The 26006-nt window shown below is 44.0% G+C and overlaps 2 protein-coding genes across 2 annotated transcripts in view; one reads left to right on the top strand and one right to left on the bottom strand.

Moving 5' to 3' along the window:
• Positions 1-13489, bottom strand: part of LOC106809686 (zinc finger protein 710-like) — a gene marked incomplete at its 3' end in the record, with an annotated part of 26550 nt that extends 13061 nt beyond the window's left edge. The window contains 4 exon segments of the mRNA XM_014812857.1: positions 8556-8781; positions 10525-10640; positions 11465-12381; positions 13434-13489. Coding sequence (XP_014668343.1) covers positions 8556-8781; positions 10525-10640; positions 11465-12340 — 1218 coding nt within the window.
• A 30-nt stretch (positions 13490-13519) lies between these two features.
• LOC106809687 (tubulin-specific chaperone A-like) overlaps positions 13520-26006 on the top strand; it is a 20610-nt gene continuing 8123 nt past the window's right edge. The window contains exon 1 of the mRNA XM_014812858.1: positions 13520-13660. Coding sequence (XP_014668344.1) covers positions 13602-13660 — 59 coding nt within the window. The 5' untranslated portion in view covers positions 13520-13601. The remainder of the gene's footprint in view (positions 13661-26006) is intronic.

Raw genomic sequence — 26006 nt, 5'->3', positions numbered from 1 at the left:
CTTGTGCCGCGTTTTTGCTCTGGCTGTGAGAGGTAAATTTTGTGAATAAGATAATTTTGTCCAGGGCTGTGTAATGCAGGCTCTCCTCCTGTTAGCGCGTTGAATCGTTGTTAGCAGGAACAGCGAATTATATCTAGGAAGTCACACGAAAATAAAAACCTCATGTGTACAAACAGTAGTGTACCTTCGTTTGTTTGGTTGTCGATTGTGGAGCTCCTGAACAAAAATATAACATATTAAAGCGTTAAAGACCGTTCTGTTGTTGTGAAAAGTCGGTTTAATAAGTTGCGTGCAAGGCAAGCGGGTGGCTAGAGGTGAGACCAGACGGAGGACCCGGAGACGGAGGAGGTAGGGGCTGGCGAGGAGGTGGAGACGAGACGAGAGAGAGGCGAGGAGTAGGTGCGCAAGGAGGTGGAGACGGGGACGAGCGGTGCGGAAGAAGAGACGAGGGGAGGGAGAGCGGTGGCGAGGAGGCTGAGAGACGAGACGAAGGTAGGGAGGAGGACGGTCCAATGGCAGACGAAGACAGAACCGGAAGGTGAGGTCAGCGCAATGCCGCGTCGTTCTTGGTGCAGAAAGATAGGAGGGAAGACGGGAAAGACGAAAGAGAGAGAGAGAGCGAGAGGGAGTGGGGGGGGAAGACGAAAGAGAGAGAGATAGAAGGAGGCGACGCGAGATAGATAGAGGGGGAAGGCTAGAGAGGTAGGGAAGGAGCGAGAGAAGGGACGATCGGAGAGAGCAGAGAGAGCGAGATCAGAGGGAGGGACGGGAAAAGAGAGGGGGAATGCGGAAAGAGTAGGCAGGAAGGAGCGAGAGGAGAGAGAGAAAGAAGACGAGGAAATTAGGAGGCGAGAGGGAGCGAGAGAGACAGAACGAGAGACGAGAGGAGAGAGACGAGAGAGAGATGAAGAGGAGAGACTAGAGAGGAAGAGAGAGAAAGAGTCAGAAAAAAGCTTGAGAGTTGAACGCCCGCGGCGCTCATTAGAGAGGAAGGAGCCGAGTGATACAGAGCGAGAGGTGGAGCAAAACAATTAGCGATAGAGAACGGTTGCAATCAATACAGAGAAACGGGGCAAACAATACAGAGAGAAAGGCGGAGAGTCGAGCGATACCGAGCGAAAGGAGCGAGCAATACAGCAGAGAAAGGGGCACATCTAATCCAGCAGAAGAAGGAAGCGAGCCAATACAGAGAGAAAGGAGCGAGCAGTGCAGAGAGGAGAGAGGAGGAGAGAGAGAGAGGAGAGCAGAGAAGAGAGAAGAGAGAGAGAAAGAGATTGAGAAATGGAACAGTGAACGGAACGCGACGAGCCAGCCACGTTTGACACGTGAGCCGTATATAATGAAAAAAAAATTCCGCACTGCTTAGATTAATGTCCCATTGTACAGATAACTCCGTCTGTTTGACGAGGTTGATCGAAATAAACGACGGGTAGGAATAAAGTCCCTGTCGGCCGACCCCACTAAGATTCACTGTAGCACCATTCACGATGAAATAGGGCGGGAAATACATACCGCAAGGCATAATATGCCTTCCTGGAGGCCGTGGATAATGATAGTGCCGGGCTACTAGATGGCGCCAACGTCCAATAGTTAGTCTGAAGCTGGCGCTAAACTGTAATAGCCAAAGATAAATGGTCGTGTAATTACAACAGTAATGCACAATAATTGTATAACTGGTTGTTAAGCTAGCAAAAAACCAGTCGCTATGCACCCGTCAGTGGTGATAGGGATATACTATAGAAATATCGCAGTTCGATGAAATATTTACGTTAAATAAGACGAATGTTATGTGGCTCGAATGATAATTATCGTGACTTAATATCAGAGCTAGATAATAACAATGTTATAGTTACTACTCTTATGTTAATTCATATTTGTAAATTGTAATCATCCGCATGCGTGTGTGATGGCTGCATATTGCGTAAAATTGTAGCGCAGGAAGAAGGCGGGTAACGGGACTGTTGAGCATTTTAGCATTTTGGCTGTATGAGCCGTCGCAGCGTCCCAGATCATGTATAGTCCCAGCATAGTCCATGGCTAAACGTAGATAAAGAGTTTAGGCTGTAATGAGGAATAGAGCCCTATTTCTGTGTTGGCTACAGTTAATCAGAAATTAGGCCAGAATCACGTCTCTCGTCGCCCTCTCTCTCTTCTCTTGTCCATTCCGCTTTCTCTTCCCTCTCTCTCTCATCGTATCCTCTCTCCATCTCTCTCTTCTCTCTCTCTTCTCTTCTCACTCCTCTCTCTCCTCTCATCTCCTCTCTCCTCCTCTGTCTCTCTCTCTTTCTCTCTACTCTCTCTCTCTCTCTCTCTTTCTCCCTTCGTCCATCTCTGTCCCTCTCTCTCTAATAATATATATATATAATGTATATAATATATATTATATAAGTCACGGAATATATTCCTTGTAGTTATAATACTCGTACTGGTCATATTTGAGTAACGCGCATGTAGCAATCGATAGCAGACCGCTCGCAAATTCAGCCTAACCACTCTTTGGGCGAAGTCGACACTCGCTTCCCGCTACTACCGCAGGGGCAAAAACCCCATTTTGAGGTAAAGACCAGAACCGTGATCCTATAAAGGTTGTTTGGCATCAACGTGTGCAGGGGACCTCCCTGAACAAGCTTCCGCGTAGACAACGCTTGACAATATGCTGCTGAAAAAACAATGGCGGGCCACAGTTTTCAATGGCCACCGTGTGTAACTAATGATGAGCAATTTTTTAAGATCATCGTGTTTGAATTAGAAACTTGCTTCACCATGTGTGTGGTATCATATTCAAAGGGGAATTAAATTCTCCACAAGTGTAGCCACATTTAATAGCTTGGCGAGGATTTTACATGACAAGTTTGGGCCAAAATATGTGATTTTTACATTATTTTCCCCAAATATAGTGGATATTGCAGCCAAAATACATTTTTCTGCATATTTCAAAAGTCCTTTTGATGTAATGAATTGGAACTTTTTCAGAAAACTGCCCATATGTGTTGTTAAATTGTCGCAAAAGCTCAAACGTCGTTGCTTTTCTAACAATAAAGGTTATATTGCTCCAAACGCTAACCATTTTGAAATATTAGATAAAACATGCATATTTGTAGCATTATAGTGGGGTATGGCGTGTACATGAAATAGTCTCCCGTAGGATTTTTTTGCTAACAAAAAAATTGATTTTGTTTTCTTTATCCGAGTTGATTTAGGGTCAACTATCAGAAATGGTAGGGGATTCAAATTTTCCGACCCCTCGACGCCCCGCCGGGAGACGGGCCTGTTTCTTTCCCATGACGGCCCCTGACCTGCACCCCGGGCCTGTTTCTGCTAAATAATGAACCTATTATCACGATCCCGGCGTCATGTCAACGGGTTTGGGATTGATGCTGAGTCTATTTATCACAATTTCAAAGACGGCGGAATGGATTATCGACTTCCGGATTTACGATCTTCGTTAAATTCAATGTCCATTATCTATGGGCAGTGTAACTTGGTCATATAGCTAGCCTTTTCTATAGGTTTGCAAGGCATAGGAAGACAACTGATTGCAGTCATCTTTGCGATCAGATAGTCTATCAACAGAGATAAGAGCCACTTTAAGTGGCTATCGCGACCTAGCCAGTTAGGAAATCGTACTAGTCAGCAATACTCGGCTTGGTCTGTCTGCACAAGAAGCAATTTTCTCTTTCCCGAATATTGGATTTACTTGCCCAACATTTTCTTACATATCAAACAGTCTAGTAGCCGTAAGACATATTTTGGTTCAGTCACATATCATATTTACATCATATACATGGAAATCGTAAAGGAAATTCAGTGTGTAAACGACCTCGTCAATACCCCATCGCAGACGTCCTACATTGGGAGTGATTACCAGAGGCATTCTTGAGGGAGTCTTGGCCCACTGAGTACCGCCTCGCTGACAAAATCACTGTTCTTCCAGCTATAATACTACACTTTATTGAACTACATATCGAACAACACGAGTAGGCCAAGGGATGTCAGCAGATGCGCTCCAGGAAAGTGATAGCAGCACATGGAGGACCAATTCCCATTCTCAGCAACAATGCCATCCCTGTGTAATCTATCAACGGTGGGCAGCGTGCAGAGGGCCACCGACGTCCAGGCAACACGCTCATCGGTGTGAAGGAACTTAGGTCTGAAGGCTCATGTCCAGTTCCATATTCCAGTGTTCCAAAAGACAGACGTCAACATCGTGAGGTTGAAAACCTTCCACCACGCAAAATTCAAAGCCAAAAGAAGTCGGCAAGCGAACAGTTGCACCAGACAAGGAGTGATGAGAGTAGAGTTCTGCCCTTCTTCGCATAACACAGATCATGGCCGTGGGAAACATGTCGGACATCGTCAACTTTATGGGAAAACCATGAGGGTAGTAAGATGCCCCCGTCTTTATTCAATGAAGGTGAAAGCATGGGGGCGGCAGGTACAAACGGCTAGTCTCGGTGACAGACCTTGACGGAGGAGACACTCAATACGTGACCAAGTGTTCTGCTGATCTGCACAAGGACCTGAAGACAGGCAGTGTGGGTGACGAATGCCATGCATTACGGCCACTGGTCATTCAAGAAAGATGAAACGAGTTCAGAGCCATTTTGCCTGATCGCTACAAGCACTAGCCTGCTTGAAAGCATGTTCCTGCTGCACAGGGATCATACATTTCTGGCTGTTGGACCGATACAGTGAACAAATCTCAAAATCAGCAGAGCGCCAGCACAGGGTACGCGCCGATCCAGACCAGCCCTAAGGGTGTTTGAAGTCAGTGAGCAGTACTGAGCCCCTCAGACCCCACAAGAATTCTTCTGCAGGTATCAGCAACAAACCTGATCTTTCCGGGTCGCTGAGACGCATGGACGGAGAGTGAACAGCTAGGATCCAGCACTGGGTTCAACTCGCCTTTACCTAGGGCGGAGGATTCAAGCGAAAGAAACCCTGAGATGTGCTGCTCACCGCAAGGGTCGGAACTGAGACGTCACTGCCTTGGGAGTCTGCACAGCAGGGGCTGATACAGAGTATGCTATATACAGCGTCAGAATCGAGGATGTTGCAGAGAGTGATCATCTCACGGCATGACACGGATATCATCATCATCTGTGTCTTACTATGCGACCACTATTCTGGAAGCATCTTCCTGGAACTGTGGGCGAGAACTGCACGCGAGAATACCTACCCCATACACTAAATGGCGTGTGCACTGGGACCTTCGCGGTGTCGTGCACTACCATTTATCACTATCTGAGTGAAGAGCACGACAAGCCTATCTTTGCTTTCACTGGGAAGAAGACCTGGATGAGCAGTAGCAAAGACTACACATCATATCTCAAACTTGAAAGCTTTTTGGCGAGCAAGCGTCAGCAAGACATCACATCTGAGAAACTTCTATCGACCAGGGCACGCAAGCTGGTGCATCACTGTGTACTCTAACAAAGCTGTGACTTGGGGAGGTGTGATATTGGAAAACCTGAGGGTCAACAAATTCCTGAATGAACAGAGTTCAACTCTGCTGAAGCTGCTACCACCACAGCAAGATGGATGTTCTTGAGCAACACCTACGACGTGCAGCTTAGCAACTTTCATAGACAAAGAGTGCACACATTGGCAGGCCAGAGCTTTCCCCATTGAGGAGTATGGCTGGGGCTCTGCAGGATGCGGAAACTTGGTCGCCAAGTCCTTCAACTCAACCAGCCTGGGCCTGCAGACAATGGCACAAAGCAAGGCCATCGCGCCGCTGTGGCTGCCACACAGGGGTGTGCAACAGGAAACTGTTCCTGTCGCGAAGCAAGGCCTGGTGCCATGTTACACTGGGATGTCGCTGCCAGGCATCAGCAACCAAAGTGCAGCCGTGCTTCAGGTACACTGCAATATTATTGAAAGCCAGTGACAAGCAGTGACTTGGACCGAGTTGACAATTAACTAAACGCCACGAGTGACAGGTATTTTATGTTCGCATGTATAGTGTCCAAGGTATATTTGTCATTCTGTCCTTATTCTGCTTCACAATTAAATGACAGTAAAACGCTTTTTATCTATTTGTGTGTGTTCTTCTTTTCATTGCTCAGCTTACAGATTTAGAATAAAGCAGAAGGAACATTACTCATATAAAATGGGAAATTAAACTAAATTAAAACTACAATTAACTTGAACCGCCCATTTTCTGATAGTTCTCACCCCTAAATCAAACTCGATTAATAGCAAAAAATCGAATTTTGAGGCAACAAAAAATCCTACGGGAGCTATTTTCATGACAACGCTGTAATCCCCCCTATAATGTACAGAAATGCTGTTGTTTAGTTACTATCAAAATGTGAATTTGGAGTAATATACTTTATTGTTAAAAAGCCAATAACACTTGAGCTTTTGCGAACAATATTAACCCATACATATGGGCAGTTTTCTGAAAAGTTCCAATTCATTACTCAAAGGACGTTTGAAATATGCGATGAAAAATAAATGTTCTGGCTGCAATTCATATTTATGGAAAAAAATGGTACAAAAATCACATTTTCTTTGCCCAAAATTGGCCATTAAAAATCCATCCTGAAGCTCATTAAATGTGGTATCATCTTGTAGCAAAATATAATCTCCCTTTTAATATGATACCACACCACATGTGAAAGCAAGATTTCTATTCAAACAATATTCTTAAAAACGGTCATCCTTAGTTACACAAGGCGTGGGCCATTTTTGAAAAATTGGCCGGCCTCGGCAGCCAATTTTTTTATCAGCAGCATATTTTCAAGGTTGTCCACCTGGAAAGTTGTCAGGGAGGTCCCTGAAACACGGTTGATACAAACAACCTTTATATAGCATCCCGTCTGGCTAAACCTGGTCTTGCCCCCTGGGTATACTTAGGATTTAACACAGAAATCCGCCGAAATGCTTGGCCCAGTTAACGACGGCCATCGTTAATAATGTCTTCTTCCGTGACTCATCCGCCGTGAAGTCCTTCTGCTGTTGGCACGTCCTCTTTCGTGGACGTCTTTCGCCGTGACGCCTTCTGCTGTAATACGTCCTCGTTCGTGGACGCCGTTTTGTCGTAAAGTCGTTCTGCTGCTGACGTTGCCTCTTCTCGGGACGTCTTCCGTTGTACGTCTCTTCGTGACGTCTCTGCGGGTGACGTCATCTGTAACTGACGGCTTCTACCGTGACGTCGTCTGCCGGGACGTCTCTGCCGGGACGTCCACCGATACCCGCTCTCCGCGGCGGCAGTGGTGGCACGCGCGCGGTTTTCGGAAAAGCGTGGCCGCAAAAATTAAGCCAAGGTGCAAAAAAAAGGATTCGCCTTGAGCGCGGCGGGTGTTGCGCTGCGCGCCGAGAGAGAGGACTCCTGCTGGGAAGGAGGGTAACCACTTGAGATGCTGGCGTGAGCCGACGGTGCCCAGCCTGAGCGGCAGGAGAGGGGCAGGAGTGCGCTGCGGTGTGATTAATATTCGCTGCTGGGTGTATGTGTGTACTGCGCGGTGTATGGGAGTGAGCTGTGAGTGTGAGTCGTGCAGTGTTCAGTGTCGTGTGGCTGGTGTTCGTGCCCGTTAGAGATGCACTTGACATCAGGAGTAAGATAGGATAAGGATCTATAATTATCCATATATATCCTATATTACTTACTCCTGCTGGAATGTTGATCGCGACTGTTGACGCCGTGGTTGGGACAACTCACGCCGTGACTCCATCGTCTGCCTATTCTGCTCAGTTACCCGTCCTGTGGCTACGCACGCGGACTTTATCCGCCTTGCTAGTTACCGTTGGCTACCCACGGACGACATCCGTCTGCTAGTTACGTGTGGGGGCTACCACGTGGGACTCTATCGCCTTATAAAAATATAACAAATATAATAAATATATAATACAATGCAGACGTATCAATTATTTATCGTATCTCGTGCATCAGCTGATGATTTTTTAGGTGGGCTTCATACAATGCAGACGCATAAAAATATTATAAATGTAATAAATATATAATACAATGCAGGCGTATCAATTATTTATCATATCTCTCCATGCGAATAAACATTGGCGTCAAAAGGCGAAGACTGGTCTTCGCGACCTGCGCCGAATTTTTTCGGTTGACCGCATTTACTAACGCTAACATTTTTCTCTAAATTAAGTAAAGTAACATTCTAATGGCTGCTAATAGCTGACCTTTAATCAGTTTGTGCAACCATGAAATCGACTGTACAATATATACTGACTGTAGGCCACATTCCCAACGTTACACGCAGTGCCGTGGTAAACAGGTAACTGAGCGCCGATAAAAAATAAAATCCCATTCATCGTGTTTTTTTCCGAGTTGGTCGGGAAAATAACGAATCTACTCACCACTCAGATTCACGACGCACACTGCCCAGATAACCTACACACCCACCTACCTATCGCTTCTAAGGCTAAAGGCACTGCACTGCTCACAAAAAACACCCTCCCAAACTGGTCTTGAAAACAGCAGCACAAAGAAAAAATAACAAAAGAAACTCACTGGCTTTCGCCATCAGACTCCTCCGGACGCGCGCGTGCATAAAACAACAACAAGAGAACGTGCTCGCGCGTGCTACCTTGAGGAACTCCATGCCGCACTCGCCGCACATGAACGGCCGCTCAGTGCTGTGTGACTTCATGTGGTCCTTCAGCTGGCTCGGGTAGAGGAACTCGCGTCGGCAGACGTTACACTCGAGGCTGCTGCGGCTGTGACGCTGCATGTGCGCTAGCAGCTTCTCCGGTGTCGTGCACGTCTTGTTGCACTCACCGCACTGGCTGCTGCCGGGACGGTCATGCATCTTCCTGCGGACGTGCGCGGAGGAGGAAGAGGAAGCTCTCAGTACTCGCAATTTTATTTGTTTTTTGTTTATTTTACTGGTTTTATCAAGGGTTTTTTTATTATTTGGTTAAAGGGACGATATCTAGAATTTGGTTGCTCTCGGAGACTCTCCATTTGCATGCGCGTGCTTCTATTAAAAGGGGCGATATCAGGAATTTGGGTGCTCTCATACACTCGCGATTCACACACCCATGCTTTTATTTAAAGGGGCGATATCTGGTATTTAAATGTTCTCGTACACTCATGATTCACACGCGCACACTTTAATGTATAGGAGCGATATCTGGAATTTGGGTGCGCTCAGACAGCCTGTTTGCATACAAGATTTTGAAGTTGCAATACCTGGCATTTGGGTGTTCTCGTGCACGCTCGGTTTAAATTATAACCCGGCCCAACGATGATTGAGAGGGCCACTGCAACGGTCAGCTTTATACAGTACGTGTTGCTGTATTTAACAAAGCCTTGCAGGCACACACACGCGGATCAATAATTTTTTAACACATGGTCCCCTGGAATTTATACGTACTGATATCACCTGTAATTGCCAAGCCAACTTGACTTTATATAACATTTACAATGCATAAATAACAAATACACAACTGAGTCACGTGGGTAGCCACACGGTAACTAGCAGGCGATAGAGTCACGTGGGTAGCCACACGGTAACTAGCAGAATAGCAGACGATGGAGTCACGGCGTGAGTTGTACCAACCACGCGTCAACAGTCGCGATCACATGTCAGCAGGAGTAAGATAATATAGGATATATAGGATAATATAGGATCCTATATTATCTTACTCCTGATGTCAGTGCATCTCTAACGGGCACGAACACACACACACACACACTGACACTCACACTCACACTCACGCTCACTTCCATACACGCATACACACATACACGCAGCAGCAATATTAATCAACACCGCACGCACTCCCTGCCGCCTCCCTCCGTCAGCTGGCACCGTCGCTCAACCGCCAGCATCTCATGTAGTTTAATTCACAGCAGATCCTCTCTCTCGGCGCGCAGGCAACACCCGCCGCGCTCGGCGAATCCTTTTTTTGCACTTGCTTAATTTTTGCGGCCGCCTTTCCAAAACCGCGCGCGTGCACACGTCCCGGCAGAAGACGTCACGGCAGACGACGTCACGGTAGTAGACGTCATTAGAAATGACGTCACCGCAGAAGACGTCACGGAAGAAGACGTCACACTGGAAGACGTCACGAAAGAGGACGTCACAGCAGACGACTTTACGACAAAAGGCGTCACGAAAAAGGACGTTACAACAGAAGACGTCACGGCAGAAGACGTCACGAAAAAGGACGTCACAGCAGAAGACGTCACGACAGAAGACGTCACGGCGGATGACGTCACGGAAGAAGATGGCGTCGTTATAGATTATACGATATAAATTATAGATTATACATGATTATAGATGGCGTCGTTAACTGAGCCAACATTTCGGCGGATTTCTGGTGTTAATCCTACAGTAGGGGAACGAGATGTCGACTTCGCCCAAAAGATGGTTAGGCTGAATTGCGAGCGTTCTCTATGGATTGCTACTAGTGCGATTATACAAATATACCAGTACGAGTATATACTACAAGGATATATTCGTGACTTATATATATATATTCACTTGCTCTAGGTGCGATTATCAGCACCAACATACAAAATATACGTGAGTGATTACCAACATACGTTACCTTATGTGGATCTTGAGCTCGCTGGGAAATGCGAAGCCTCGACCACAGCTCTGACACGTGTGTGGTTTCTTACCGTCCCCGTGAATCGCAATCATGTGACGCCTCAAGTGCGTGACCTGAAAGTTTTGCAGGAATAGGTAATTGACACAGTGTTACCTACGGGCGTCCACTATGGCCTGCAGGGGACGGGTGACCGAGCAACTGTCAATTGATCAGCCATTTTAGGGCAATATACTGGTCAGTTCGGATTGGCCATTTTAGGGCAATATACTGGTCAGTTTGATCGGTCATTTTACTCAAAGTTGGAGGGGCCATTGACGCAAATACTACCTTTAAACTTGGGTTATTAAGAGCTATTACTTTTTAACATCACGTTAACATGCAGGACAAAGAGGAATAAATGTGTGGGAATGGAACTAGAGGAAAAACAGGTAGGGTAATCACTGTAAACAATTCCCGTGGATATCGTCCAATTTTGGAGGTGACACAGCGGGTAAGGATGAAAACAACGGCACTTGACATAGCAAAATTTCAGCCCTGGACAGATACCAGGATACACATTAACGACAACAACTCTAGTTCACAACCCAAGTGAGGTGATGGACACCTATGGGGGAAAACCTCTACGCACAACACAGATGAAGAGACAAACAGTTGTGCAGGAGACACTCCAGCTGACAACACATGTGGATAAACACACCGACAAGACAAGAACAAGTTAAAACAATAACTTGTCATAAGAATAACTCGTAACAACTAATAAAAAAAAAACGTACAAATTTATGTGCGTCCGAACGAAAAGACACGACGTCGGCTAGCGAAATTCGCTCGCTCAAAAACTTTGCTTTACTCAAAGACACGGCTTTACGCCGGCACGAAGGCGCGACAGCAACCTCTCTAACAACTCTAGCAACTCTAACCTAGAGCACCGACAGCTCACCTGTGTGAAAGCTTTGCTGCACACGGAGCATGCGTGCGGCCGAGTATTGCTGTGTATTAACAGGTGAGCGCGCAGGTGGCTGTGCTGCTTGAATCGGCGGCGGCAGACGTGGCACGAGTGCATCTTCACGCCGCTGTGGTCGAGAACGTGTATCATGAGGTTGTGCTTCGTCGAGTAGACCTTGTTGCACAGGTGGCACTCCCAGCGTTTCTTCCCCTCTCCATTCAGAAAGCCGTTCACCTCCAGCTTGAGGTTGAGCTCCTGCATGCCCGCGCTCGAGATTCCTCCCTCCTCGTCCATTACTGCGCTCAGCTCGCTCGAGTTGTTGCCATCGGCGACGTCCGACGGGTCCGTGCCGAACGTCTCCTCCCTGTACTTATCAAAGTCGAACGTCTGCTCGGCGTTCTCTCCCGTCGCCGCAACGGCTTCGGCGGCGGTGGCGGCTGGAGCGGTGGCGGCGTCGTTTTCTTCTTCCTCTTCTTCTTCCTCCTCGTCTTCTTCTTCCTCTTCTTCTTCCTCTTCCTCCTCACCGTCGTCCTCCTCGGCAAAATTCTCGTCGCAGCTCTTCGGAGCTTCGCAAGGAAGGTGTGCCGGTTCGCACGGAAGGTGCATCGCCGCGACGACGCCGAACTGCTCGGCTTTCGGGCGTTCCATCTCGGCTCGGCCTGACAACATGCACGACTGGAGCTCTTCGTGCGTCTTGTGGTGCATCGGCGCGCCCGCGAGGTAGTGCGCGCCGTGTACCGCGCCGCCCAGACTGTTCAGAGCCTCGAACTTGGCGACGGAGACTTCGGATATCGGAATTTCAAAGTCATCTTCGAAGCTGTTCCGGTTGTTGATATTCCTTTGTGAACGGCCCACATTTGTGGTCATCATAGCCACGGCAGTAACTGATTATCGATTCGATTGGCTGCCACCTACAATAATGCATAGAAAATTGGGTAATTAATGCCCTAAGCTGTAAAAACGTGTTTTATTCAATTAAGCATGTACACATATTTGAGTTTGTGGAAGATGATATCCCGAGTAAATTACACAAAGCACATACGGAATACAATGCATATCGAAGAGCAACTCGGGTACATTTTTAGGGCGCTAGTATACGTCATAAACATTCCCACGGTGATGCACATAATGGGGTTCCAATGCTAGAGTAAGCCGGACTGCGGAGTAAGCGGGAAGCGTAGGCTTAGCCTTGCAGACATACACTATGGTGTGGATCTTCTTCCTCGTTCTTGGTAGAACTACACTCTACAGACTCCACACTTTCTAGGCTGGTGATACGCACTAGCAGCAGTAGTCCGAGCCGACGCAGACCCCAGTAACGCCGACGCAGACCCCAGTAACGCCGACGCAGACCCAGTAATAAACCCGCACCCTCAGATTAGCAAAGCGGAGTTATAACGTCTGCATTTGCGGACTATAGCAGCAGGATCAAGCCCACCACACTCACACTACATCTATATGAAGCTGTATATAATTATAGACGAGGTGTGATCTTGGCGAAATTCATCCTACTGCCGCTCAAGGGGTCGTTGTCGTATCAGGTACTACAGATACGTACCCGAGGTACATTTATCAGGAGCTAATAGTAATAATGACAAATTGTCATTATTACTATTAGCTCCTGATATATGTATACACAAAGTGTACCTCATATAAAAATATAAACATAATACTAAACAACCTAAAACTACCTCGGGTACAGACTGTAGTACCTGAAACAACGATCCCATCTGCCCTACTGCCTGGAAGTGATACTACTAGGCCTACGAGACCAAGATCAGACAAACACAGAGAGTGATACTGAAAGAGGTCTTGATGTGGGGGCAAATTTGCCGATTCTGAACCGTTTAGCGTGTTAAATTCAATATACATGTAAACTTTGAATACATCGGCATATATTGTGCTTATCATAAACGTAACATAGGCAATATACAAACCATAGAACCAATTTGAAGTTATTTACCAGATAAAAAGGAAAGATAAAATTTGGTTCATTCAACTACCATGTGGCGCCCTCTCTAAACAAAACTTCCTTTCACATAGTAGGTGGCGGCAGTTGAACACAGTCATCGGCAATCAAATTATAAGTCTACATCTCTGTCTACAGTTACAACGTTGTTATTGTTTCATTATGGCCGCTCCGGACGCTATAATAAAAAATATTAGGATTAAGACTGGCGTAGTCAAAAGGTACAGTGTTGATTGGAATCGTGCTAGTAAATTATGACGTAGTGGGCAAGAGCAACGACGGTTCCCGGTTAAGAGTCAGACGATCAAAGATGCGGCTAGCTGAGTTGCCGCGCCACCGCTGGCATTGCGGCACAAGTCAAGTTAGCTCTAGTAGTACTAGTAGTAGTAGCTCGCGTTCATTAACTCCCGCAGGTTAACTTGCCTGCGGCAGTTAATGAACGCGGGCTATAGTACTACTACTAGAGCTAAAGTCAAGTGTACTTAAAATTTTTTCTGTCTTTGATAGGTCTGCTGACAATGCATGGTGGCTTCATCCTACGCCAGGGCCCTTGTAATTGTAGTTGTAGTTGTACTAGCTCCAAGAAACGGTATTGCTAGGGTTAGAATACCGTTTCAAACCTTGGCTGCAGCTAAACACGTAGTTGCCTTATTTGCCAAGTATCGCCAAAGAACACTACACATGTGATATACCAAATGAATCGGTATACGTCCACTTTTTTGTAACCATCAGTGCGCTACGATGCGCTGGGTACTTACGGGGTTAACTTACAGCGACTTTTTGAGACGAATACAACCAAATTTATGAATTTGCTACCATGTTTACTATCATTCCGACTGACTAAAATCCGCAATGGATCGAACAAGGGAAATTAAACGATCTGTGGTCCTCATGTAAACCACCCCTACATCCGAGAACATGTCATCTAAGTTTTTACAAATGGCCCAGACATTTGTGAACATCGTTTCACTTGCTTTGGTGTGTAATTGCCGTGAGAGCCATCGTGCAGCTATTGTACTACTTCTGTAGTATTTTCTAGCGAGTCTTTTCCGTTTCGGGTTTTCCGTGCCTCACTAAACATGGCGGGTAAAGCTGATTGGAAAGTTGATATGCTGTGAGAATTAGCAGATTATACCGTGAATTAAGAGATACATTCAGGGATGAGATTCTTCTGCGGATCCGCGGAAATCCGCGGATTTGACAGTCCCAGTGGTCGATTTTGTGAAACGTCTAAATTCGTTGAGAAAATTGGGAGGGGGTAACAATGTAACAATTTAAATTATATACCACTCATCAGCAGCCTGACTGTAGACTGTAGAGTGTAGACAGTAGTAGACTGACAGCGAAGTATACAGTGTATCTGCTTTTGCGAACCAGGAAAGAAAATCCTCGTCACAGGCTGCAGTAGTAGAGGGCAAACATTTGAGGTAGCTGATCACGTAACGACCATGCCTGGCCTGGGGGGCCGGGTTTCATGTTGCTGCGTGCATGTTGTGTCCATGACTATGCACTGATTGTTCCATTCGCATTGTGTTTTTTTCATTCAAATCTGTCGTCGCAGCAAGGCAGCTTATGTCTGAGTAAAACAATGCAAGCGACGGGTGGAAACAGAAAAATATCATTATGTCTAGACATTTAATAAAAAAACTTATTTCCCCTATAATAGGCCCTATTTCAGCCCTTGATTTCCTATTCATAGTTCGTTGTTCCTTTGACACTTTGAAAGGTGATCAAGAGTCTCTTTAATGTGTTCAGAATAGCTTAGAATGCACACAATTGCACCATTCTTTTAAAAAAATTACGGGGAGCATGCCCGGACCCCCCTAGCATGGCGATGACCTATCGGTCCTCCATTGCTCGCTCCTCTGTTTGCTAATTTAAATTTCAGCTGAAAATTAAATTATCCAATCTCATTCCTGTACATTCTAGTTTAGAAGCAGGACAACTGTGAGATAACGTTCATATTTCAGACAAGGCAAGTCAAAGGTGGTAATAGAATAGTTTTATTTGAGATATACAGAGTTATTCATCTAGATCTGCCAGAGGTGATAGGTTTTTTTGTATGGAAGGGTGTCAGGCTGTATAGACAATCCGTCGCACAGCCTGGTCGGGCTATAGTTGTACATGACCCATCGTCGCGACCCAAGCCTAGTTTACTGTTTAGCACCCCGGATTAGTTTAGCACATGAGTAAATTCAGTAAACACATTTGCTGGGTCCCAAACAGTTACTATCTTTGTCCCGACCCTTGATCCCATCGTCGCTGTATTGTTGATTCGTCATTTTTCTCTAAGACTCCTGACACTAACAGTAACATTAACACCTCTACTAATCTGGAGTTTAGTCTCTCACATTTGTTACACTTACAAAGTTACAGAGGCATTGCATTGGTCCTATGAAGAACATTTTTATGACGTTGTCGAAATATAATCGTAAATTTTATTTTTTTCATTTAATTATTTATTTAGGCAATTATCCATCATATACAATACATAGCATACTTTTACAATAAAATTCTGAATTCATAAAATTGGATAACTACCAAGGATATTATACACAAAAAGCATGACCTAGCACACCTTATTACATTGTGGTCCTTGTTTTGCCATGCCTTGAATCTAACAATTACACTACTAATACTATCAGCACTAACTGTCAGGGAAAAAAAAAAATTTATTTTTTGGGGGCTACTTTTCAAGCTCGCGTGCATAAAAATAGCACTCTAAAATTTGGTTTGCATTGAACTTTGTACAAATTTAACGACATATGGTTTACGACATTGTTACGTCATATCGTGATCGACATTAAAGAACGCTTTTACGACTACACGCTTGTCTACCGAGTACATTACATGGTGTCAGAAGTTCGAATAACTTCATGAAAAGATAAAAAACAGTGGAAAAGTGAGTACGAGAACATAGGAACGAATACTTAAGGCATTAAATGAACTGTGTATGAGACGTCAACACTGAAGATTTGTGCGAAAAGAATATGTCAAAAGTTCCGACTCGCCTGAATGCTGATTTCCCGCCGGCAGCCATTGACTTTTCGACATCGTTTTAACTTTTATGGAAACAAGAACCCAACTTGACGAATGTAAACAAGACAAGAGTGAGTAACGTATGCCAAGAAAAAAGTGATACTTGTGAACTGAGCATGATTGTGTTAGCAGTGGAGTAAAATCGATAAACAGACTGTATAATTTACGACTGTTAAAACACGTACATCATGGCAGAAGCGGTAGTCACGACAAACCTGCTATGAATTGGAGAGCAGGGGATCTTGGTACGGAATGGAAAAGGTTTAAACAGCATTGTGAATTCACATTCAAGGGCCACTTTCTAAGAGTCAGAACTAGAAAGGTCAACTATATGATGACTTACATAGGTGACAAAGGCAGAGAAATATACAGTACTTTTTCATGGGCTGACAAGAAACAAAACGTTAAAGGAGTCTATGACAAGTACAGTGAATATGTGGCACCGAAAAGGAACCAAATAAGGACAACTGTAAACTTTAACAGAAGAAAACGCGACCAAGGTGAGAGCTTCGACAACTTCGTGACAGGACTCAAAATACTGATCAACGACTGTGGTTTTGATATTATAGAGGAACGGATGGTAAGAGACGCTATCATTCTAAGATCGCTAAATCCCAAAGTGAGAGAAAAATGCTTAGAAAAAGGGGATGAACTTACTCTTGAGATGGCGGTGAATATAGGTCAAAATTTCGAGTTGTCTCAAGAAAGCATGAAAGCCATTGCTGTGTAGAGAAGACTCCACAGTACATGCTGTGCTAAGGAAGCAGAAGTTCAAAGGTCATCGCAAGCAAGAAGGCAAGCCTGGCAGTCAAGGTCAAAGAGAAAAAACGCAACAAAGCAGAGATCAAGGATTATCCTGCTGTACCTGTTGTGGAGAATGAATGTCCAGCCAAGGACCAAACCTGTCATAAGTGCAAAAAGAAAGGGCACTTTGGCAAAGTTTGCAGAGGGAAACCTAGCTCAGCAAACATGATAGACTATGACAGCGATGACAATACAGATTACACTCATCTGATACACACTGTATCGTCCAAACAGTGACCCCAGCACAATGATTGGTGGGAACTGTTACCATAGAGGACAAGATACGAGAGTGCAGATAGACACAGGAGCTGTACAATCGCTCATGCATACAGCATGTATAACGTCATTAAATCAACTAGTAATCTTGTGCCAATAGAGAAGAGATTACAGTCCTACACAGGTCACAGGATTAGATCTCTCGAATGCACGACTCTGAAGGCACAGTACAAAGATCAGACAACAAATGTTACATTCTACGTAGTGGATGCGCAACAAAGCCACTGCTGTCAGGCCAAGCAAGTACGAAACTTGGTCTGATCGAACGAATACATGAAGTAACACTGAGAGAAGAGATTGACAAATACCCTGAGCTAAGGGAGACAACTGGTACACTCCCAGGTATATATCATCTCAGGATTGATCCAACAGTCCAACCTGTAGTTCACGGACCAAGATGTCAGCCTCAAGCTCTCCTCCAAAAGTTAGGAAAAGCTAAAGGAGATGGAGAGTGAAGGTCAAAATACTAAAGTAGTAAGCCCAACGCGACTGGGGTGAGCTTTATGGTGGTAGTCCTGAAGAAAGATAAAATCAGGATATGTATTGACCCAAGGATCTAAACCGGGCAATACGAAGAGAACAAATACCCAATACCCACCATAGAAGAAGTTCTGGCAGCAGGCCAGAGCCAAGGTATTCACAGTGATAGATGTTCATACCAGAGATCTATGCTGCAACACACCTGTACTAGCCTATTACGATTCTGATAAGGAGATAAGAATCCAGTGTGATACAAGCAGCTTTGCGCCTTAGGGGTACTACTACAAGAAGGGCAGCTGTAGCGTACACATCAAGGGCTCTAACGGAGACGGAGAAAAGGTACGCGCAGATAGAAAAGGAAATGTTAGCAGTGGTGCACTCATGCAAGTTTCATCATTACGTATTCGGCAGAGAAGTCCACGTAGAGAGTGATCATAAACCATTGCAGGCTATATATACGAAGCCACTACTCTCAGCACCAATGAGACTGCAGAGCATGCTTCTTACGACTGCAACCATATGATATCAAACTAGAGTACAAGCCAGGAAAGGAAATACCAATAGGAGATGCACTGAGTAGAGCAAACCTGCCAGAAGAAGATGCTGATATGGAATGGAACAAGTGCAGTCGCACCAACGAGATACACACAGTATGCACAGCGAATGAACTCAACGAGTTACACACTATGATCCTGAAGGGATGGCCAGACACCAAAATGGAGGTGCCCCATTCCATAAGGGAATACTGGAATATCAGAGATGAACTATCCGTATATGATGGTGTAGTGTACAAATCTATGAGAATAGTTGTACCACCTAGCATGCGGCCAGATATGCTGTTACAGATCCATGCATCACACATGGGAATAGTAAAATGCAAGAAAAGGGCTAGAGAAGCACTGTTCTGGCCAAAGATGGCACAACAAGTGCAAGATCTGGTAAATGACTGTGCTGAATGCAACACATATCAGCAGAACCAGGCAAAGGAAACATTAAGTCCTACAAAAACACCAGAACTGCCATGGATGGAAGTAGCATCAGACATATTCGAATGGGAGAAGAGCCACTACATCGTCACAATAGACTACTTCTCCAAATACATCGAGGTCGACAAGCTACCAGACTTAAGCAGCTTGAGCACCATCGAGGCCCTGAAAGCGCAAATCAGTCGACATGGCATACCGGAGAAGCTGCGTACTGACAATGGTCCGCAGTATGACTCCAGAGAGTTCATTGACTTTTGTAATGATTATGGGATAGAACACAGAACATCGTCACCGAGATACCCACAATCAAATGGAGAAGCTGAGAGAGCAGTACAAACTGTCAAGAGACTTTGGTCCAAGTGTGCTGACAAACACTTAGCACTACTTGATTACAGAAGTACTCCACTGGAAAGCTGTGACAAGTCTCCAGCACAACTGTCAATGTCTCGTAGACCAAGGAACAAGATACCAATTGCCAGAGAGCTATTGAAGCCCAAGGCATATGACATTAGTGAGGTGAGGAAATGTCTCGACAGAAATAAGGAGAGGCAACGTCACTACTATGACTGCAAGGCAGGCAAGGATCTACCTGTGCTAGTAGAAGGAGACCCAGTGGGAATGGCACCTTATCCAAGTGCAAAACGCTGGTTACCCGCGACTGTCATAGGACATCACAACTCACCTAGGTCATATGTAGTCGAGTACAACGGGAGGAAATACAGAAGAAACAGAAAACACCTTCACCTCTCTACCTACCTAACTAACAGCAGAACACAAAACTCTCAGAGCCAAACAACTGGGAGCACAGATGTGGACAGCCCTATAATAACGAATCGTCAAGTAGCTGGTCCGAAGTTAACTCCAACCCAAGTGATTCTGGAGAATGAGACAACCCAATCGCCACCGCTGGTTAAGACGCCAGATAAACTTTCAGTGACTGTTAATCAACCGCGGATAACTCGCAGTGGTCGTGTTTCTAGACCACCCAAAATTGATTTGTAAAACGGGAAGATTTATATTCGATAATGTTGGATATTGTAAAACGGTAAAATTCATACTCGTCTTGGTATGAATCTTGTACATTTCATTACTTGTGTCACATAGAGATGGATTCTCATTATTATTTATTTTATTGTAAAAGAAGAGAGATGTAACGTTTAACGACATATGGTTTACGACATTGTTACGTCATACCGTGATCGACATTAAAGAACGCTTTTACGACTTCACGCTTGTCTACCGAGTACATTACACTAACTTACTATTGAAATATACAAATTTGTAGTTTTAACCGGTCATACAAGGGTACATTCTCATAAGACGATACAAAATTTTCTTATGCCTAATTTCAACCGAATTCTTTTAGCGAAACTCATACTCCCCTGCCTCTAATGTTTCTACCTTTTCCATCAGACATTTCTTAACACTATACTTAAAACTAGAATAAACAGAATTTGTCCTAACTTGCTGTGGTAGAGAGTTCCAAGCTTCAATTGCAGGGATTAAATTCCAGCTTCAATTGCAGCTTCAATTCAGTAAAAGAGTTTTTCTCACTGCTTCCCACCCTCGGTTTAAAAATAGACATCTCACCTTCCCTTGTATTGAAACTATGGACTTCTGACGTTAACATGAAACCTTCTGTCATATACTGTGGGCCGAGATTATGTAATATTTTAAAAACCCTATCGACCTTCAGTTGCATTACCCTGAACAATACAGGTACCCAATTTACAGCCTTGCACTCTCTAGCACCTATGTGTGCTCTAGTACCTAGGTTGAAAACACATCTAATGTCTTTATTTTTACACACTTGCAGCTTAGCCCTTGTGCGCTTTGTGAGACTGCTGTACCATATACTGCTTGCATAGTGAAAATGACATTGAATTAGGGCAGAAACTAGTAATCTTTTACATGCCGTGTTTAAATACTTAGCTTTTCTGGAAAGAAATTTCAATCTATTGTTAACCTTTTTACAACCTTAATTCCTGTTACCTCACCACTCATGGAGTCTTCCAAGTCTATTCCTACTTCTAGATACTTGACTGTATTTTTATGTGCAATTGCCACCCCATTACATCTGATGTCCAGTTTTGGATTATCCCTGAAATTGTGTTTAGTTCCAAAAATAATACTTTCTGTTTTTCCAAGATACAAGGATAAATTATTATTATTGAGCCATTTATTAATGAAATGCAATTCTCTACTTAATTATTCCTGTATAGCCTTGTACCTCTGTCCCTGAAACTACTAAGGCTGAATCGTCAGCATATAATAAAAGCTTGACGTTAACTGCCTTTGCCATGTCATTAACATAAATCAGAAATAACAGAGGACCCAAAATCGAGCCTTGTGGTACTCCACATGCAATAGGGTCCTTATTAGAGAAGGTACCTCCTACATCGTTTATTTGGCTTCTACCAGAGAGATACGCACCGAACCATTTCACAGTCCTAATATCCATTCCGATAGTTTTTAGCTTGGCTAGTAGAATTTTATGGTCAACGGTAGCAAAAGCTTTTTGAAGATCTAATAAAACCATACCAGTTAGATTTCCTTTGTCTGACTCATTACGAATAATATCAGTTAGATGGATTAAACTTGTGTCAGTTGAGAAATTTGATCTAAAGCCAGATTGGAACTCGTACAGTAAGGAATTTTCTATTAAATATTTCTCTACTTGGTTATAGGCTATTCGCTCCAAAACTTTGGACATGACACTTAAAATTGACACAGGCCTATAGTTTCCGGGTTCTGTTTTGCCATTCTTTTTATGTATCGGAATAATCCTTGCTGCCTTCATGTCATCAGGGATTTTTCCTTGGGTGAATGACATGTTGATTACATGTGTAAGAGCTGAGCAAATAACGTTTGATCCATCTTTTATCAATTTTGCGGGAATATTATCTAACCCAATAGCCTTACCTGTATTAATGTTTTTCAGCACCCGTAGTACCTCTTCCTCTCCCACCACTGTAAAAGTAAATGAATTTTCTACTACGCCTTTGTCCCTATAATAATTTTGAAGACTAATCTCATCATATGTCCCTTCCTTTTGTGGTAGATTGTTCACCAAGTTTGAGGCCACACTTGTGAAATACTTATTAAAATTATTTGCGACAATTGCTTTGTCAAAACATATATTTTCTCCAATTTTTAGCACTACCCCGCCCAAGTTACTGGTTCCCAGGCTTATTTTTCGTCCCCATACTCTTTAAAGTCTGCCATAATTTTTTAGGGTCATTTTTGTGGTCCTCAACCTTTTCCGTATAGTAATTAGCATTTGCTTTCTTAATTTTATTTTGAACTTTGTCTACAAAACTAAAACAAACTACTCAAAACTACAAACAAATTCTAAGAAATTTAAAATCTTTGTATGTAATTTCATCTTTACTCCTCTTATGAAGCAGTAATTTTTTTTAAATCTTTTTCCAGAATAAGCTCCCTAATCTCACTATCAAACCATGGCTCAGTTCTTTGTTTTATTCTAACTTGTTTGATAGGGGCGACAGTGTCAATGGCCTCTAGGAGGTATTTTTGAAAAATTTCCCATGCATGCTCTATAGAATGCACGTTAAAAATTTTATACCATTGCTTCTCTTTTAACTTATCTATAAATACCTCTGGACTATATGTTTTTAATGATCTAATTCTCCTAGTTTTATGCATACCTATAACCTGTCTTGAAGTTTTCCTATTTTAGGAAGGATACTGCGAGCATTTAAATGAATGAAATGTAGACCTTTTTTGGGGGAAAAACTGAATTCTGATAAGTCGCGATGGCATGGGTCTACTCCGGTTATTATTAATCCTGTGTCTCGTTGAAACTTATCTGCCGGGTCTTGAAGTGTAGTCAGCTTGGAGCTCCTAGGGATTGGTTTCTCCGACGCTAGCACGATTGATGTATCCTGTGCTTCATCTGATGCCTTGAGGCCCCAACCTTCTAGTTTTCCTGGTGAACTTTAACGAAGTTTTCAGCCAGTCAATCTCTTCCCTTCCTGTTTAAGTGTAGTCCGTCATGGGTGTAGAGGTCCCGCCTGCCCGCGAAGTCTGCCCAGTTGTCTAGATACTTTACCCTATTTACCTTGCACATGGTCTGGATGATGTGGTTGATGGACATCAATTTCTGGTTGATGTCTTTAGATCTGAAACAAGGAATTGTACCTGAAACTACTAGTTTCCCTGTTATGTCTTTGCTGCTGGCTTTTATAATTAAACTTTGTATTTCCTTCCTAGCTACCTCTAGATCCTTGTTTAGAACATCATTAACCCCTACATGCATAAGTACTGTGCCCTGGCTATCTGAAACATTTACTATCCTATCTAGTCTTTCCTCTATATCTTTTGCTCCAGCCCTTCCAAAAGTTACAACACACCTATCCTTTCTATCATTGCAAATAGCTTTTACAGTTTGCCTAACTATCGAGTTCCCAATAACTAAAAGGTTGTTTAGGTAGCCAACTTCCTTTGAGTTCCTTGACGATGTATCTTCTATTTCCTCTTGCCCCATCTTTGTTGGAGGGTTACGGTGTATCTCGTCTTCTGACTCCGGAGTGGTGTTGAGCGGATCCAGAACCTCATAGCTGTCCTGATCTTCTCTGCTCCTCAGCAGGTCAACCTCCTCCTTCAGGCTCTTGATTTTATCGCTGAGTGCTGTTTTATATGCACGAAATCATCGGGCATAACATTGTCGGCGCATACGTTTTCCCAGATATCCCATCTATTACACTTACAACATTGAGCCCATCTATTACCAAATGTATCTACTTTCTTTGATGTTTTCTTCTTTTGACCCATTTAGCTTACATTAGATCTATATCCGTTTATACGTTATTGCCCAGGTTAGAGTTTATTTATTTAGTCAATGGGTAATTTTGAACTTTCCCGCCAAAAACCAACAATAACAAATATGGCCGCTCCCCTCTGCCTTTCTAGTCTAAAATCTAGCTTAACTTGACTTTTAAACCGTATCCTCCACCATAGAAGTTATTAAAATGAAAAAGTACTTCCTTTAGGAGTAAAGTAGAATCTCTTTCAGTGGTCGTAAGCGCTGAAAAGCCATATTCTTTACGTAATGTTTACTCCTTTGTCGGAGAGATAGAAGATTTTGGTAAGATACGAAAACACGTCCGTTCGCTGCGGTGGCGCTAGCTGACACGAATGCCCCCCTCCCCGAACTCAATAACTGCAGTCTGGCTGGTCGTGTTGTGACGAGCGATTGTGCAGCAAACTCCATCTATATACAGACCTGTGCACTTTCTAGTGTGAGCTGTGTTTGGAACAATCAGCCATTCAATCTAATTCTGCATGGTATGATCCAGAAGTTCCGTTGTCTCCCTTACTAGAGCTCCCACACAATGCAGGCAGCTGCCACTTATAGTGTAGATATTGTAAACACTTACAAAAACAGTTTCAAACCTGTATAACTTGTTGGAACTGCTTGGTTCCTCTTGTCTTTACTATTAAAGGGTACAACCTTTAAACCTGGGGTAAGGGTACAAGGGTACAACGGTTTAAGGGTACAACATGTGAACCTTAAAGCCGCACAATGCGCATCCAAACGCTAATTTCTCCAGTACTAGTCTAGCAAATACTTCGTGTCATTCATAATCACACTACCTTATGACAAAATAAACTCTAGTTGCTCCCATTTCACTGCGCGTTTGCTTAAAACCCACAAGAAAGAGGTGAGAAAACTGGCATTCTGGCGCAAACGCCGACTGTTTGCCAAACAATTTAGCCTTGAAGTGGTGAGGTGACGTCACATGTTTTTATCTTTGCTACACCCGTACCGCTGTACCGCAGTTAAGAAAGCATGAAAGCCATTGCTGGTGAGGAAGACTCCACAGTACATGCTGTGCTAAGGAAGCAGAAGTTCAAAGGTCATCGCAAGCAAGAAGGCAAGTCGTGGCAAGGTCAAAGAGAAAAAATGCAACACAGCAGAGATCAAGGATTATCCTGCTGTACTCGTTGTGGACACAGGCGTGGAAATGCTGAGAATGAATGTCCAGCCAAGGACCAAACTTGTCATAAGTGCAAAAAGAAAAGGCACTTTGGCAAAGTTTGCAGAGGGAAGCCTAGCTCAGCAAACATGATAGACTATGACAGCGATGACAATACAGATTACACTCATCTGATACACACTGTATCGTCCAACAGTGACCCCAGCACCAATGATTGGTGGGAACATGTTACCATAGAGGGACAAGATACGAGAGTGCAGATAGACACAGGAGCTGTACAATCGCTCATGCCATACAGCATGTATAAGTCATTAAAGTCAACTAGTAATCTTGTGCCAATAGAGAAGAGATTACAGTCCTACACAGGTCACAGGATTAAGATCCTCGAATGCACGACTCTGAAGGCACAGTACAAAGATCAGACAACAAATGTTACATTCTACGTAGTGGATGCGCAACAAAAGCCACTGCTGTCAGGCCAAGCAAGTACGAAACTTGGTCTGATCGAACGAATACATGAAGTAACACTGAGAGAAGAGATTGACAAATACCCTGAGCTAAGGGAGACAACTGGTACACTCCCAGGTATATATCATCTCAGGATTGATCCAACAGTCCAACCTGTAGTTCACGGACCAAGATGTCAGCCTCAAGCTCTCCTCCCAAAAGTTAGGGAAAAGCTAAAGGAGATGGAGAGTGAAGGTCAAATAACTAAAGTAGTAAGCCCAACGGACTGGGTGAGCTTTATGGTGGTAGTCCTGAAGAAAGATAAAATCAGGATATGTATTGACCCCAAGGATCTAAACCGGGCAATACGAAGAGAACAATACCCAATACCCACCATAGAAGAAGTTCTGGCAGGCAGGCCAGGAGCCAAGGTATTCACAGTGATAGATGTTCATACGCAGAGATCTATGCTGCAACACACCTGTACTAGCCTATTACGATTCTGATAAGGAGATAAGAATCCAGTGTGATACAAGCAGCTTTGCGCTTGGAGGGCCTCGATGGTGCTCAAGCTG

This window comes from Priapulus caudatus, unplaced genomic scaffold, assembly GCF_000485595.1.
Source record: "Priapulus caudatus unplaced genomic scaffold, Priapulus_caudatus-5.0.1 Scaffold376, whole genome shotgun sequence".
NCBI classification, from domain to species: domain Eukaryota; kingdom Metazoa; phylum Priapulida; class Priapulimorpha; order Priapulimorphida; family Priapulidae; genus Priapulus; species Priapulus caudatus.
The sequence above is the reverse complement of the archived record's forward strand: the minus strand, read 5'-3'. Positions and strand labels throughout refer to the sequence as shown.